This window comes from Tachypleus tridentatus, chromosome 9 (genome assembly GCF_004210375.1).
Source record: "Tachypleus tridentatus isolate NWPU-2018 chromosome 9, ASM421037v1, whole genome shotgun sequence".
NCBI lineage: Eukaryota > Metazoa > Arthropoda > Merostomata > Xiphosura > Limulidae > Tachypleus > Tachypleus tridentatus.
Genome location: NC_134833.1, coordinates 34,717,108 through 34,735,185, shown reverse-complemented (window position 1 = coordinate 34,735,185; position 18,078 = coordinate 34,717,108). Strand labels below are relative to the sequence as shown.

The following is an 18,078-nucleotide window of genomic DNA, read 5'->3' as shown; positions in this document are numbered from 1 at the left end:
TCCCTTGATTTATTTTATTTAAAATTAAATAGACCAACAAACTATTTAATTTTAAAACAAGAAATATATTCCCCATCACCTTCCATTTCTAATGATGAGTCGTGAAGTTATAATTCACACTTATGATGGATGAAGTTGCATTGATCATTACATCTCTTGGAAGTCCAAAACTAATGAAGACAGAGAGAGAGTCTCAGGTTTGGTTTGGCATTCAGTCTACTTCTAATTTTGGTATTCAGATGTACACATGAGGAAAATGCTATCATACACAAGTATGTTGTGGAAAATAGTAATGAAACTGCATTAGCTTTTCCTGCCAGCAGAAGGTACTTATTTTCTCAAACTGAGCCAAATATTGATCAGTGACATTTCTCAAACTTATTTTCAGTTCATAATCACAAGAGACTCCAGTTAGTGTCTCATTGTATACATAATATTTGCAATGACATATTGGTACTATGGAAAGAGGTTGTGTATCCAGTCATTATCATGACATCATTGGAAATTATTTCCTAAATGTTGTGCAATGTCCTTTTAGATGTGCAGTTATGTTGGTTTTAGTGCACTGATCCACTCAAAATTAATTTTCTGCCAGGAAATCATGGAGTACTGAAAGATTCAGTTTGGTTGTTTTTCATTCTTATCCCAGAACTTTTTTGTAATAGATCCAACCAAATCTTGCTGGTTGAAAATTGTTATACTGAGTTTTAGAGACATAAATTAGGTTACTGATATTTGAGAAAATGTCTGCTACATAAGCTAGATTATAAAATCCATACATCTAATAAGGTGGAAAGAGACTGTTGAAGTAACTAGGATTTCCACCTTATTGACAAGGATTTTGCCTGTGTGAAAGCTGTCTAATTTCAGTAAGGATCAAAGGATAAATTGTGTGCACTGATCATTCTTCAAAAGGTTTGAAATAAACTGGAATTTGTTGATTGTGATTTTATGAAATTTGCCATTTCCACTGTATTGTCCAGCATTCCTTCAGGCATGCATTACACCTCAAAAGCATGTTTATATATACTGCAAAGAATTTATAATTTCTTTATACAGAATTTATACAGTAAATTTGATATACTTCCCTGTTATTAATGTGGCTCCATCAGTACAGATGTTTAAGGTAACCAAGTCTTAGTTCTTGGCACTTATGTATAATGTAAAAATAATGCATAATGTTAACATACATACTTATTTTTTTTTGTTTTTAATTGTTTAACTATTTTAATGTTGTGTAATATTTATTAATTTATTTAATATTTAATAATTATTTAGTTTTATAACCTGTTTAAACTTAATTATTTTCATAAAAGTGATAGTTATGACAAAATTAATGTTACTTGGTACAAATCATGCATCCAGGTCTGTTGTTCAACTGTTTTACAATAGCATAATAAATTGATGTTATGGTAGTTGAACCTGCTGTATTTTTTCTCATTTCCTTAAGTGAATATTATTGTATCATAGGTACCTAATTGTCTGCAGAAAATTCTAGGCTTCAGTTGGTAAATATGTATACAGGCAACCAAATGAATGCAAAAGGTTAAGGTAGTAAAAGTGAAGTCAGACTGTGTGATTGTTAGCTTAGCCATAACAGGCTACACTTTCAAATGCTTTCACAGTATAACAGAAATAACAATAATAATTTGTATTGTCAAAGTACATTCTAAAGTAACTGAACCTGCAAGCAATGACTTCAATTTAAAGGAGAGTTATATAGAGTTCTTGATGTAACTGTGGTAACCCACAGTGTAACATAAATTAATCTACTGCATCGTGCAATAAGAAACAGATTAGAGAAAATAACAACAACCAAGTTTTAATGCAGTTGAACTAGCTTGTGTGAACTTTTGATGGAAAAGAGAACAACTGAAAGCTTTATATACAATTGTATTAACTTGCAGAGTAACCTAAATGTACTTATCACTGATTATATTGTGATAACAGAAGAAAAAGAGAATTATTTAGTTTTAGAAACATATGCAATATCCTATAATGTAAATAATATTTGTCCATAGATTAGATTTATTTTAAATATATTATTTTAAAACAAGTGGACTGTGTGCTGTCCATTTACGAGGTCTGTTCAAAAAAATACACGGACTGTTTGAATTGCCTGGCTTCAGTTGGTTCCAGTGGAATCCGCTTGGTGTCGCTAGGTTCGCACAGATCAGCAGATACGACGCCATTTCCCGATTGCAGATATCTTCATTTGTGTATTAGCTACGCGGTTTTAAGTGAAGTGCGATTTTTTCGTTTGGCGGATTTCAGAATGAATGACCTGAAGGAGCAACAACTTGCTGTGAAATTTTGTGTTAAACTTGGAAAATCTCCAAAAAATTTTTTACAATGATCGTAACAACACAATAACTGAGTAGAAAGATAACAGACTTTTGAATTATCTTAAAATAATTTTACAGGACATATAAAACATACCTCTCTTGTTGTCTCAATACATCATTTAATATTAAAACCACTTAAAGTATTTATTTAAATAAGACTGCTATAATAAAGTGTTTGTTTGTTTTTGAATTTTGGCACAAGGGCTATCTGCATTTTCCCTCATTTAATAGTGTAAGACTAGAAAGAAGGCAGCTAGTCATCACTACCCACTGCCAATTCTTGGGCTACTCTTTTACCAATGAATAGTAGGATCAACTGTTACTGTATAATGCCATCACAGCTGAAAGGGTGAGAGTGTTTGGTAGGAGGGGGAATTCCAAGTAGCGACCCTCCAACTACAAAGTGCCTTAACCATGCTAAGCCTAATCTAAACTGCAATATTTATTTTACATTTCATAGTAACTGAATGCAATTAGGGCAATTCATAAGTTCATGGAATTCTATTGCAACAATTATAGTTTTGCCAAATTAAATCCAAGGACAACATGTGGTAAAAAATTACAAAACTTTGAACCATATTCAAATCTGATTTTATACTCTGAATTATCAAATACTTTTAAGTTCACAAAAAATACTTTGTTCATAGCAGATATATTATTATATTTCTGTACATAATCTGTGTACAAGTTGAGAGAAATATATGTTACTTCTTGAGGTAGCATGTCTCACCTTCTGGCAAGCGTTTAAAGTTGAGAGAAATATATATCACTTCTAGTGTTAGCATGTCTCACCTTCTAGCAAACGTTTTAGATATTTCATCCATTAAGTTTACTGGGCCAGGACGGACTGATTCACAGTTACCTCCTCCTACAGAACTCTTTATATAAAAAAAATCTTTAAATCAGTTTGGTTACATTAACAGCATGACAAATAATCCTCAAACCAGGAAAAAATACCACACCTCATAATACACTCCAGCTAGAAAAATAAATATACATGTACCACACCTCAATTAACACTCCAGTTAGAAAAATAAATATATACGTACCACACCTCAATTAACATTCCAGTTACAAAAACAAATATATACGTACCATACCTCAATTAACATTCCAGTTACAAAAACAAATATATATACCACATCAAGTAATACTCCACTTGGAAAAACAAATATACATACCACACCTCAACTAGCACTACAATTAGAAATCAAATATATGTACCACACCTCAAGTAACACTCAAACACGTTTATTTTTGTGAATATTTACAGTAAAAGAAGGTTGTGCTTTACATGCTGTTTCCCACTACGATGATATTTTAATAGTATGAGTTGATTGTGTTTTATTTATCATCAATCGAGACAGAAATACAAACTAGTTTTATTGTGTTAGGATCATTATTTCATCCCAATCTGACAGAAAACCACACTTTGAAAATTGACCAAAACAGTTGTTATTTCTTCTCTGAACAATAACTTAGAAAAAAAAATTCATCAAAATTTTAACCAGCGGTAATTGTTTGTTACTCTTAAAACAAACCCTGCAAGAAGTTCTCCGAAGTTTAGCTCCTTGTAGTGCAGCTGCTAGCGACGTTCCCCCGATACCACCACTTTCTGAACTTGGTCCTGTGCATGGCAAAGTATGTGCCCCACTCATGGGTGGAGGTGGTGGGGCAGGTGGAGCTTTTGTATTAAGAGGAGGTGGCGGAGGAACAGCTGACATTACTGGCATGGGGGGAGGATGTGGGGCTGGAGGAGCAGCAGGCCCCGAAGAAGTACGTTGATGACCATTCTGTTGGGGTGGGGTAGGTGGATGACTGTTCCCCGCTTTAGTAGAAAAGAGAAAGACAAATTTAATGAATACTCACTAAATCCATGAAGTATAATAGTGGGTGTAAGGTTCAACTGATTGCTTGAGATATAATCCTTGTCATAAAAATGTTGGCTGAAACTGGTAACACAGGATTCTCCATACTTAGGCCATTTATTTATAGGTAGTTTTGGTTATTAAACGTAAAGTTAGTTTTGGTGGTAGTGAATTCTATAAGGGTTGCTACTTGTTGCTGGGGATGTGTATCAATGGGTTGGTGTCTTGGATATAAAGTTCTAAAGCAATCTTGCAGACTTCAGTTGCTGGGACTTCTGTGAAGAAGGAGATTACATCACAACTGACCATTAAGGCTTTATGATTTGGTTGATTAAGAATATATTTAAAGTAAAAAGAGTCTTTGTAAAAGGAGACGACTGATGTTACATATTTAGAAAATGCTCATGATATGTATTTAACATAGTTAAATGATTCATAGGTCAACATCATTGGTCACAGTGGACAGTTGAGTTTATGAGGTTTGGGGGTGCCACATGTTTGTGATGTGCACGAGTTTGTCCTGTGAAGATAAGAATAAATGTTGGGTTGGTTTTTCATTTGTAGAAATATTTTGTTCAATTGGTTTTCATGTGTTTTTGTTGGATTTGTGTTTATTAGTTTAAATTTGTTTGTATCTGATAAGATGTTCATTTTTTGAATGTATTCATTTGTGTTCATTACAACTATAGCATTGCCCTTATCTGCTTTTAGAAGTTTGATGTTGTTGTCTTGTTTTGGGTTGTTTATAGAATTAATATCTTTTCATGTGAAGTTGATTTATAGTTTTCTTTTCTATGAAATTATACTGATGGTTTTCATGGGTTTGAATGAGCCATCCTGACAGCAAGAAATGAAAATATTGAAGGAGAGAGTTGAGAGAAATTAGTGAATCTCTGGACATAGTCCAATGATTTGCAAGAGTCTACTGAAAAGGACATAAATGAGTGCATCGCCAAGGAAGAAACAAATCTAGTGAGGCTAAAGTCCACATAAGACAATGGAACTCGTCATGAAGGAAGAGAACTTTAGAAACCAGAAGCTTGATGTGTTAGAAATATGAAGAAAGCATAGCTCACTCAAGGAATGATGGAACCAGATAGTGAGTACGAAGAAATAATGACATCAAAAGTTGACCAGCTAATACAACAAATGATGGAACCAGATAGTGAGTAATGGAGAAATAATGACATCAAAAGTTGACCAGCTAATACAACAAATGATGGAACCAGATAGTGAGTACAGAGAAATAATGACATCAAAAGTTGACCAGCTAATACAACAAATGATGGAACCAGATAGTGAGTACGGAGAAATAATGACATCAAAAGTTGACCAGCTAATACAACAAATGATGGAACCAGATAGTGAGTACATAGAAATAATGACATCAAAAGTTGACCAGCTAATACAACAAATGAAGGAATCAGATAGTGAGTACATAGAAATAATGACATCAAAAGTTGACCAGCTAATACAACAAATGAAGGAATCAGATAGTGAGTACATCAAAAGTTGACCAGCTAATACAACAAATGAAGGAATCAGATAGTGAGTACATAGAAATAATGACATCAAAAGTTGACCAGCTAATACAACAAATGATGGAACCAGATAGTGAGTATGGATAGAAATAATGACATCAAAAGTTGACCAGCTAATACAACAAATGATGGAACCAGATAGTGAGTACAGGAGAAATAATGACATCAAAAGTTGACCAGCTAATACAACAAATGATGGAACCAGATAGTGAGTAATGGAGAAATAATGATATCAAAAGTTGACCAGCTAATACAACAAATGATGGAACCAGATAGTGAGTACGGAGAAATAATGACATCAAAAGTTGACCAGCTAATACAACAAATGAAGGAACCAGATAGTGAGTACATAGAAATAATGACATCAAAAGTTGACCAGCTAATACAACAAATGAAGGAATCAGATAGTGAGTACAGAGAAATAATGACATCAAAAGTTGACCAGCTAATACAACAAATGAAGGAATCAGATAGTGAGTACATAGAAATAATGACATCAAAAGTTGACCAGCTAATACAACAAATGAAGGAATCAGATAGTGAGTATGGATAAATAATGACATTGAAAGTTGACCAGCTAATACAAATAGGTAAACTCCCAAAGCAGAAGTAACGATGAGGCAGAAGATACCTCCCAAAATAAGATTAGAAGAGATAACTGTCGATACAGAAGTTGAAATGCTAACCATACAAGTAGATTTTCAGTACAATGTCCACTTGACCCACAGTGATGTAACTAACTTGATAGGAAACTTGACTACTGTAGAAGAAAAGGAGAAATAAAGGAACTGAAATATGAAAAACAACATCTACAATGGTTATCCACAACCTACCTTGGATTGAAGAAATCTTACATTCTGAACCAAAGAATGACAAGGAATTGATTCACATGCAACAGATATAGAATTGACAACTGTTCCTGTATCTTTTTAGGAACTACAAAATGATTGGAGTAAAACCTCAGATAATGTTATGTATTTGTTCCACTGCTACCATTGCCTAGAAAGAGAACACAACCTCTTCCAGGCATTAAAGGGCCTAAAGAGGAGAGTAAAAAACTGGAATACAATAAAAAGGAGGTTGACAGTTGAATGATAGAGAAAGCCCCTCAAGGGGAGCATTAACAAGCTTTTTACAAAAAACATCCTCAGATGTGCAAAGATGAAGAACTCCCACAAAACCAGAGTTAAGAGTGGTTCCAGAAACAATTCATCTCCAATCCTCTTCAGAAGGATGTCAAGAAAAGACCACCAGATGAGTAAAATTCAGTATAAGGATAACCAAAATGAGAAAATATGATTTCTGATGAGATGTCTCAACTATATTTGTTGTTGTTTTTTAAAGAAACTAAAACGTTTCCTGAGATAAGACTGATAGAGTATAACTCCAGTGAGTAAGGAATTTGAACTAACCAAGTACCAGAAACAACATTAAGCAAACAGCTACTGAGAAAGGAATTGAAGTCAATGTGAATAACAGGTAGATGTGACCTTCTGCAGTAAAGCTTTCAGGGTCACTGTAGAGAGCCTTAGAAAGATAGTGTAAGGAGGGCAGCTAGCAAACAGTTAACAAATCAAAATATAACACAATCAGACTAATGGCATGAGAGAGAATCAAAGTAGAAAAAGGTATCTAAACCAAAATAAGACATTCAAGAGACTGAAGGTCTAAGAAAAAAGAATCTCAAACATAAGACATAAAGTAGGAGCCTTGGGTTTGGGAATTATGTAGGAATGAAAGTCAAGATGAAGCTGAAATAGACAAAAACCTGCATGAGCACAAATATCAGCAAGGGATACAAAAAGAAATTTTGAGGTTTAAGGCTCTTGCAACAAGTTGTAGGGATCATGATGAAAACCTCCGAAAGGTGTGCAAAAAGGACAGACAAAGAAAGCATTTAATAAGAAGATAAAAGTGAAGAGAGAGAGAGAGAGTCAAACAAAGAAAACAAGCTGGTAGAAGGGAAGACAAGGCAACTGAGAGTCGATAAAAGATAGAAGAGAATCTTTATAAAGACAAATATTGGATTAAAGGGTCAGGAGAAGAAAATATACTTGCCTGTAAACAAGTAGAAACAACTGGAGTAAAAGACAAAATCCACATTCCAGAACAGCAAAGGATAAAACAAGTTTGAATGATTCTCATCTGGGATAAAAGAATCACAAACAAAGACAGGCAGTGGAAAGAGCTGGACAAAATCATCCAAAAATATGGCAAGCTAAGTAAAAAAAATCAGAGAAGCAGAAGGCTACGAGTTCCAGTATGAGACCAAGGATGTAGGATAGAACTAGCTTCTTGGTGTACAATAACAGTATCTCACTGTTGGCATAGCGACAGTTTCTATTGAAATACTGCTTCTGATGAGACTTCAGAAATATGGGGACAAAAATTCATATAAAATAAAGTCCATCTAACTGATATATGTATATATTTCTTTTATTTGAATAAAATAAACTTAAAAAGGTAATTATTCTTATTAGACAATACATATGTGATAATTCAATTTAAAATTTATCCAACAACCCACTAAATGGTTTGATGTAACTTAGCAACACATTCAAGCATAATGAATTTTAGTAAGTGATGGGGTAAGAGCTCATTCAGTAATTTTGTGCATATACAAAAAAGTTTTGGTAGTAGTATACCAAGGTGCCAGCTGTTTGTTCTGTGGATAAGTGAGTACTACAGTCTGAAGTAATAGTTGTGATTAATATTCATACTAATTACAACTATGATGAAGGATTTGCTCAAGGATTTAGACTTCAAATATGCAAAGATAACCAAACTTATCAATTTACATAAATACTTATGTTATTTCAGTGTTTCGTGGTGAACAAAAATGATATGAATATATTAACCCTTTTGTGATGGACTTGGTATAATATACACAAGTTAATCTACATATTTGCACCATAGCTTTTTACACAGCACATGTATCTTATTTTTACAAATTGTAGTTGACTTTTAGTAAAGATTGCAAATATTTTGTTCAAATAATTGATTTGATATCATTGATATCTGATTTTAATGAAATATTTTAATAAAGATTTGCTTGTGAAAATATTGAGTCTTTTACTTGAGTCTAAGAACTAAGTGATTTCATACAATGATTAAAAAAAAACTATTAATCATCCAGAAATTTCAAATATTATTTGTATAATCTTTAAAATCTACTAAATACATTTCAATATATTTCAAATGTTTTTTCAGTAAAACTTCATATTTTATATTATTCTCTATAATCTAACTATGTGAGGTTTGTAATTTGACCAATCTCGTAACCATCATAAAAAATTAGGAAACAAATATAAGTTATATTTTTTCAATGACTATATATAATAACACCAAAATACAGATGTTTAGTCCAAGTAGCTTAAGTCTCATAACACTATATGTTGCATAACTTGACCCAGTGCTCATGTACTTATGTCCCATATCCAATAATGGGAAACTGACCTTTAGTCTTCCTTAGTGCACTAGTATTTTGTAATATATGGTCACATCTCAATTATTACACATTATATACATGTATATAGATTACTTTTTATAAAATAAATCATTAAACTTATTCTTCTTAAAATATAGAACAATAACTCCAGAAGTGAAGCAAACAATTATTTCTTCTCACTACGACATTTGAACTCAGTTGGTAAGCCTTTCTACATTGCAGGATATCAACATTTTTCCTTTTATTTTTTTTTGGGGGGGTGTATATATATACACACATTTGAATGAACAAAAACTTCATAAATAACTATACTGATACCATAGAATCCTATAATAATTCATTAGGCTAAATAACTAAGATGTATTTTGATTTTTAAAAATATAAAACTTTAAGCAGATTAAAAGACACAACCTACCTGTCCTGTAATCTTGATTCAAAAGAATGTGGTAAATATTTCACAGGTTAAAATAGGTAAGAAGACCTTTAGGGGGACATTGTAAGATGTTGATTCACATGTCATACATTAAAGTAAGTGTGTATGTTTTCAAATATGGAAAGAGGTAAATGGGACCATTATGTTTGATTTTACATTCTAAGTTGTTGATATTACAAATTTGAGTTCCCAGTTTGTACAAAACTATAGACTTAATATTTTGACATCACAAACATCTAATTTTGAACAGTACTGCATTCAACATACCACATAATTTAATACAATCTAAATTTAAGTGTGTTATTTTGAAATGTATTTTTAAATTAAGAAATTAACTCGTATATAATACTAAAGTTTGAATTATAATCTACAATTTTATTCCAAACTTACTGATGTAAATAAAAAAAAAAACACTTTTGAATGCAAATCAATAAACACAATGACATGGCCTTTGACCCATTGCAAAAGGGTTAATATATTTTTCAGTAAGCCATTTTCATAACAAGAAAAAGAATGTTATTCAAAATTAAAAAATCATTAATTATTTTACAGTTTGATCTCAGCACTTGTAACAGTTTCATATAAATATTTATCAAAACACATGCAGATCCAAATAAACAATTTGTCATTCTTTCTGTCATAACATTTCAATCTGATGAAGGAACAATGTAATCTGAAACAACAGATTATAAAAGTACAGTGATACCCCATTTAGTGCTCAGATGTGATTCCCGACAACAGATCTCTAAACATATCAGTTCTGAGCAGGGTCATTTTAACATTACGTATTCATAGATATGTAACTAAGAGAATCGATTATAACCTACGAATAATGTACAAGTGCTATAGTCAGGTAGTGTTAAACTTAATGTGAAGTAATCAATGTTGCTACTGCTGAAGAAAAGCATATTTTTATTAGTCTTCAATCTTGACTGGTAACAGTAACATCAAATAGAAAATAAGACTTCTTTTGCCACACCCACTTATCACATCCTCTCTTTCAGGGTTAGTTAACATACATAGTTAACTCTTATGTTCATGACCATATTAGTTTACACAACCAACAGATAAGCAAGATTTCCTTCTAGCAAATGACATGTTATGTCTTGTTTTCTGCACAGAGATTCGTTGATCACTTCCTCAGAATTTTTTTTTTCCCCCATGGGAATCATATTCTGTGGATGGATGACATTTTAACGGTTCATGCCAAGTTGCTACAAATGTCAAAGCAATTGTGATTGTCACATGTTATTACTCTATGTACTTTGCTGCATTACTTTATTAAATAAAATTAATTAAAGCACTGCTACTATCAGTATGAAAAGTAGTGTTCTTAAAACACTTTTTGATTTTCATTATTTTCTCTCTCTCTCTTCCTTGCTAAAGACTCTCAAGGAGACAAGATCTCTATTATGAATCAGTTTAAAGTTGGCTGATGTTGAAGGGGATCTCACAGTTAAATGAATTAATAAAAAATCCAGTATATAGGAACTTTTCACAGATAAAATATTCACCTGAATTATTACTGTACTGAACTAAGCTTTGCCTTCTTTCTCCATCAGTGTCTTCTTTGGTGCTGCAATAAAAAAAAAATAATGGTAAGTGGAACAAAACATTTATCAAAACAAGTCATAATTCACGATAAGCAACATGCAGACTGAAAGGAAAACTGAAAATAATGTTTATAAAAGTGAAAACAGTATTACATCAATATAGTTTATTACCAGTGTTACATAATACACAAAAAATATATTAAAACAAGACATTCCAACATCTGCTAAAGGACTTGGTCAAATTGATAAATCATGTATCTCATCATGAGGAAAACCCACTTGAATCTGTGAATTAACGTTTACTACAATTCTGGATTAGCTACACGCATTACTCTCACAAACTTTGGTACGCTTTATGTAAACATTACAAACCTGTTCTACATATAAAGTTAAATGTTTTTAATGAACTATTTTTACTAAAGATCTAAAGTGTTAACTGAATCAGCCTGATAATCCAAAGTGTTAACTAAATCAGTCTGATAAAACTGATATTTATACTAAGAATGAACACCTTACAGTTTGTATAATATTGTATAATATTTGTATAATATTTAAAATAAATACAAAAAATTATTTAAATGTTCTAATTAAACTTTATAAATTTATTTTTTTGTACCATAACAATAATTGTAGCAGAACCATGATTATATAAAATAAAATAAAAAATTTAATACAAAGCTAAATTAATAATGCCATTTTCCCTCTGCACTGACTGCAACACTCACTAGAATATTCCAAAGTACTTGTATTTGTTCTGAACACTCAAAACACTCTACTCAATATATGAATCAGGCAACACTTCTGTCAGAAACATAACTCTAACTACACACCACTGAATGGCTTCACCACACCAACTTGTGCTCCCAATTTTAAAAGTGAACTCTACACTGTGTCACTCAACTGATTGACAGATTAAAATAAAAATATATCCTCTATAAAACTTACTTTTGTTTTCAAAGCAGCCACTTAGTAGCCAGAGGAATTCTAATGGAAACAAATCCCACAAATCGGAGTGTGTTAGTGATGTTAATGTATACTTGAACATCATTCTTGATCAAAAACTTGTTTAAATTATCATTAAATGTAAGTTTAACATTTCTTTCAATGTAATGCTTTACTTACAATGAATGAAGATGACTTAATTCACCCAAACTTATGATCATCAGGAATGGAGTCCCCCATCTGTTGATAACCAGACTGTTGTTGCTGGAACTGATGATTTGGTTCAGGGGTTGGTGGAAGAGGTTTTGTCACTGAAATACAGAATACCACCTTTCATGTCATGACAACCATTATATTATCTAAGAGACACATCAGTGGTTTCTGAAGACTTATGTGAACACCTTGCTGAGGTTCAGTTGAGTACTCCACAACCACAGTCGACTCGAAGGCTCAGAGTGGCAGGCGACCTTCATTTATTCCCGTTATTCTTATGTATTGAATTTAACATATTTAGTGTTGGGTACAATCACTGAACATTTCAGGGGCTTTTGTTAAGTTATTGCCGAGATATCATTCTTTTAGTACTGATACCGTAATTAGTTGAAGTATCAAACATGCATATTCAGCACTGTGCCAAACATTAAAAGTTATTATTCAGTACTAAAAGGGTTAAGCACTGTACTAAACTTTGGCCGAGTTTCCATCTTCACATTATTCCACCAATAATTTCATGTTATTATTTCAATTATGGTGTCTTTGAATGAATCTAAATCTTTACTTAATTATTTCAAGTGTCGCGCTTATGAAAACTTAAGTTTCAAATTTTTTAGTTGTAAATTATTTCAGACCGGTTGGATGGTAATTAGAATTGGTATGAAAGAGTTTTTTTATTGCATTATTTCTGACGAGAGACAAAGATTTCACTATAAGTTTAAGAACTTATGATTAATTTGTGTGATCTGAGAATGGTTTATACTGAGTAAATATTGGTTTGAGTCGGTCTCTTTGAATCTTGGTGAATGAGTGCATCTAAAGAAAGGTTTGTTTGTTTTTGTTGTACTCGTGCTGTTAAGCGAATTTTACGTTGAGACATGAGGTTCAAACCCTGTCAAGAAACATTATACATTTGACAGCTGTAAGGCTACCTTACCAAGTTAAAAAGAACTTTCAGTTTTATCTGTAGAAGGAGTCCAGTATGCACGGTTTCTACAGTGGTTTACTAGCCCCCTAGAAAGTGGAGAAAAACATTATGTTGCCTTCTCTGAAGCTCTAACAAACTGTAGGAGTGATTTCTTCACCTAGCAAGTTGGAAAACAACATAGATGTTGATATAGACTGAAAGTGACAAAAATATATCAGTACATTACTTATTTTAGCTTTTTGCATGTTACTGCTCATGTGAAACGATCAAGAGAATCTGGCATTACGATAGTAGAATAACTATACAGAATTCAATATCAGTGGTAAAGATAACATCAGTGGTAATTCACACACAAAATATCAAAACCCAGTTTTTAGTGCTATAAGCTCTCAGACTTACCACCTAGAGTCCAAGGAAGTGTAACTGGTACCTCCATTGACAAAAGTTGGACCTGCAATTGTTATACCTCATCCTTCTAACAATAACCTGCTGATACAATTCTGTCCTGTACCTGTATCTACAATTCACTTATTCTAACAGTCACACATATGGCCTGTTACAGAAACATGTTCAGCTGCAATGTTTATAATACTTTGTGTTTCCCTATTCTGACCTTTAATATAATTTAAACTTTAACTGTATTCTCTGTGTGGCTTTAGCAAAACAGTTTTTATAACAAATTTCATAAAAAGCACCTAATATTCAGAGTGCACCAAAACACCTATATGTGAAGAACAAGGGTTAAAAGAAATGTAAATATTTACAGAAGAAAACAAAAAACAAAGATAACTTTTAATTATATGGTAAAATAATTCCATGCCCAGTCTATGTAACAACAACAAATCAGTTTTATTTTTTCTTTAAAATTTCTTTATAGGTTTTTACACTTTATAAGTTGTTGTAGGCCTTCATGCTATCTACACCATCCCAATGTAAAAATCAACTCAATATGTAACACAGATCCAAAAATGTTAACATGCAGAATGATTCATTCTATTGGTTAAAAAATAAACATTCCATCTCATTGTTGTTTCATTGTCCACTTGTATTTGTAATCTCATCTTTGTGTTTGTTATTTCTCAAAGTCCCTTATTCTAAACTTAGAGCTTTAAAAATATATCTTGTAACAATACATACATACTTATATTTGCAATCCACACACACACACACACACAGGAGAGATAGAGACACAATATGTACATAACACAATAATAACTGTCACTGAAATCTATTGTAGTTTTAAAATGTTGCCAATACCATGGGTTATATACCATACCTAACATAATTAGTACCACAGAACTTATGTCCAGTTTATTACCATTTCAAATAAGCATGATAAAATACACTCATTTTACATTAAATAAATTAGCAGCAGTATAGCACATTGAAACAAAAACTGAAAATATACGTTTTCAAAACAGCAAATTTAATTAGTTTAAACTATACTGAAATAGTTATCAACATTTGTTTAATACAATAATAGTACTAATCATTGGTTAATTTAAATTCTATCAGGACATTTTAATAAAGAAATGTTTCACATATATGGAATTTTCTAATTAACACAACTTGGTTTTCCGACTCGTGTTGTGCCATCCACATTACCAAATACTCTCGGTGGAGATTTTAATGAAATTATCTAATCAGATAATATTATTAATTACCTAGAAAAATGCTCAAAAACAAACTTCAGTGGAATATGTAAATGTCCAAAACTTACTTACACCATTTGTAACAAAATGCAGAATCTCGAAAAATGTTTTGTGATGCAGTTTTAAAATAGTTTCAAAATCTGGCAAGCCATCAGAAACCAATGAACCTAAATGTTTGATAAAAAATCAAATTGACTGTAGATATGTCTTTTCCACATTCAAAATATCAAATTTAATCTTTTGAAGTAAGTACTATAACATATGTTATGTTGAATATATCAGTAATGCGCACGAGATTATATAAAAGGACAAGGTCCAACGTACATTCTACATTTAGAGCTACCATACACGGCTCAGGTCGAGGGTCTTCCAAAGATTAGAATAACGTCCTCACACATATGCTCAACAAGCCTGTTTTCTCCTGGGTCAGAAATGAGATCAAACATTATGAAACATAAAAAAAAATTAAAATTATTTTGAAGATATCAACTCGTATAAATGTATACATACTTCATGGTCTTGTAGTTTTCTTCCCACCACCCTGAATGCATTATTGGCAACATGATTGTAGATATGGACTTTAGAAAGACCACTCGATGAACTACTGTGAATCCATCGTTCATTCAGGTCATCGTAAATCATCACAGAAGCTTTTGCCGATGCAAATCAGATAAGTTTATAGCTTCTATTAGACCTTCTGTACAACTATTGTACCAACACATGAAAAAGTTAATTTGTATTAAAACTGTCCACATTATATTTAGCAATAAAGATTGATTTCACATTTTGTTTTTAACACCAAGTTATTCATATTATGTGAACTTCAGAAATATTGCACAAATGACAATAATATCCTTAGTCATTTCTACCTATAAATATGAACAAACTTTACAGTAATTGCTGATAACCCATTAAATCAGCACCATAAAACAACAATGAATTAAATATCGCATTTGTTGTCCAGGTTGTCATAACGGATAATGTATGTGGCAGTAATACCCAATTGCGTTGGGAATATCCCATTTATCGAACAAAATCCAAACGCCGATATTAATCTTGTCAGACGTCACGAAAAATTGTAGAAAAATCAAATAAGGGTAGGAAGCTGAGTGCGTGCGCCCTTGTGGGATGTGTAGCATTAAATATGTTGGCGGCCTAGCATTGTCAGGTTGGTTAAGGCGTTCGACTCGTAATCTGAGGGTCGTGGGTTCGAGTCTCCGTCATATCAAACGTGCTGGCCGTTTCAGCCGTGGGGGCGTTATAATGTGACGCCCAATCCCACTATTCGTTGGTAAAAGAGTAACCCAACAGTTGGCGGTGGGTGGAGATGACTAGCAGCTTTCCCTCTAGTCTTATACCGCTAAATTAGAGACGACTAACGCAAATAGCCTTCGTGTAGCTTTACGCGAAATTACAAAGGAAACAAACAATAAACATGTCCGTATGACAACCTGGACCGGTAACTATAATGAGACATACATATAAAGGTGGTTGTTATTTTGGATTTTTGCATAAAAATTATGGATACAAATTTTACTTAATGAAATTATCACTACAGTTCATTGTTTATTTTATATGTATATTTATTACCAGACCGCTGTAACTTAATATTGTTTTTCATCTATTATGACAACATTAAAAGCGTGTATATACATGTAAATGATTTGATTTTAAATTATAATATATGCGAAATGGCGAAATAGACCTTGAACTGTGTGAGAAGTTCACAAAATCAGATCGAACGATAGGGTATTTTTGCATTAACGGTACCATAATAACCTACATGAATATGGCCTTAAAAAGGAGCAGAACGAGTAACCGAAATTAGCTTTGATTTCTTGATAGTGTTCATTGCTTGAATGTATTAAAAAAAAAAAAAATTACACTAAACAAAGTGAAACTAATTGCTGACCTGTTTTATTCACTTTCATGTTACGATGTATGCTAACACGTTTTTGCAGGTAAGTATTTACCATAACAGATTATAAAACAAACAAAACATGGCTGGTATGCGTTTTAATATTTTTATTATTAAAGCATAGAACAACGTTTCAATCTTTTTAGGACATTTTCAAGTTAACCATTCCGAGATACATTTTTGTTTCAAGTGGGTTTTCTGTCATCAAGAAGAACAATACATGGTTTAATATGTAAAACAAAATGTACAAAGGGAAAGAAATACTAAATGTACTTGTACTGAAAAAGAATATATTTTGAAATCATTGCGAGTTGTGGATTTGTTTGTATAATCATATGGTGAATTATTACAAGCACTTCTAACGTAGAATGGTGAACTTTGTGTGATTTTTGTCATAATGAGCTATATTTCCAAAATAAACACACAAGTAATATTGCTTTTTTTCCGATTTTATCGAGTAAACTTAAATTTAAAAAAAATGTTTATTTTCTCGTTGATTGAGTTTTGGTTATAATTTTTAAATTCATCAAATATTTGAAATAGCTTTGTTCGTAATTTTGAACACGTAGGGCAAGGTCTAAACAAGTTTACAATCAACTAGATTTTAATATATTTGATTATAACTTTAGATTGTTTAAAAGACAACTTTAAATAGTTTGGACTTGTATATCGGGAAAACTTAAACTTTGTTAATACTTCAGAATTTTCCTTTTATATTTTTATAAATAATATTCTTTCTGATAGATGGGGCTGTAATGCATCAGAATATTTCTTTTTGTCATTGAAAACAATATTCGAGATAATAGATGGCGCTACGGGACATTATATCGCAATATAAAGGTTACATAATAGGTGTTATATGGTTGTGCACTTCCGCAAAATGTCTAGAATGCTCTTTTGACTTTTCGTTAAGCATGTTACACAATTTTCCTTTAACCTTGTATAAAAAGAAATGTTTATTACTCTTAAATACGTTTGGTGCTTAATAAAGATCTGAAAGTTAAAACTTTGCGTCAGAATATGAGAGCTATATTCTCTATTTGTTGCTCTAGAATACAGTGAAAAGGCCCATGAGTGCTATTTAAGGCGTTTTTGTGTGTGTCGTGACGTAGTTGACAACTTGAGTGGGTATAGAATAGTACGTTAAAAGGGCGCGAAAGCGGATTTTGAACGGAAGGTAGAGGAGAACTTCGGAGATTAGAAGAACAACCCGAGGCGTCGTCACGGCAACGATGAA

General features: G+C 32.2%; 1 protein-coding gene across 13 annotated transcripts in view; it reads right to left on the bottom strand.

The window, feature by feature from the left end:
- Positions 1–16,443, bottom strand: part of LOC143225043 (uncharacterized) — a 134,844-nt gene extending 118,401 nt beyond the window's left edge. Inside the window, exons 1-7 of one of the 13 annotated variants that reach the window (XM_076453724.1) lie at positions 15,434–15,506; positions 15,248–15,344; positions 14,992–15,090; positions 12,311–12,441; positions 11,150–11,211; positions 3,887–4,173; positions 3,138–3,223 (exon numbers count right to left, since the gene is read on the bottom strand). In XM_076453724.1, coding sequence (XP_076309839.1) covers positions 3,138–3,223; positions 3,887–4,173; positions 11,150–11,211; positions 12,311–12,351 — 476 coding nt within the window. In that variant the 5' untranslated portion in view covers positions 12,352–12,441; positions 14,992–15,090; positions 15,248–15,344; positions 15,434–15,506. The other 12 variants (XM_076453718.1, XM_076453726.1, XM_076453725.1 and 9 more) reach the window with 12 other exon arrangements.
- Between the last annotated feature and the right edge of the window lie 1,635 nt (positions 16,444–18,078).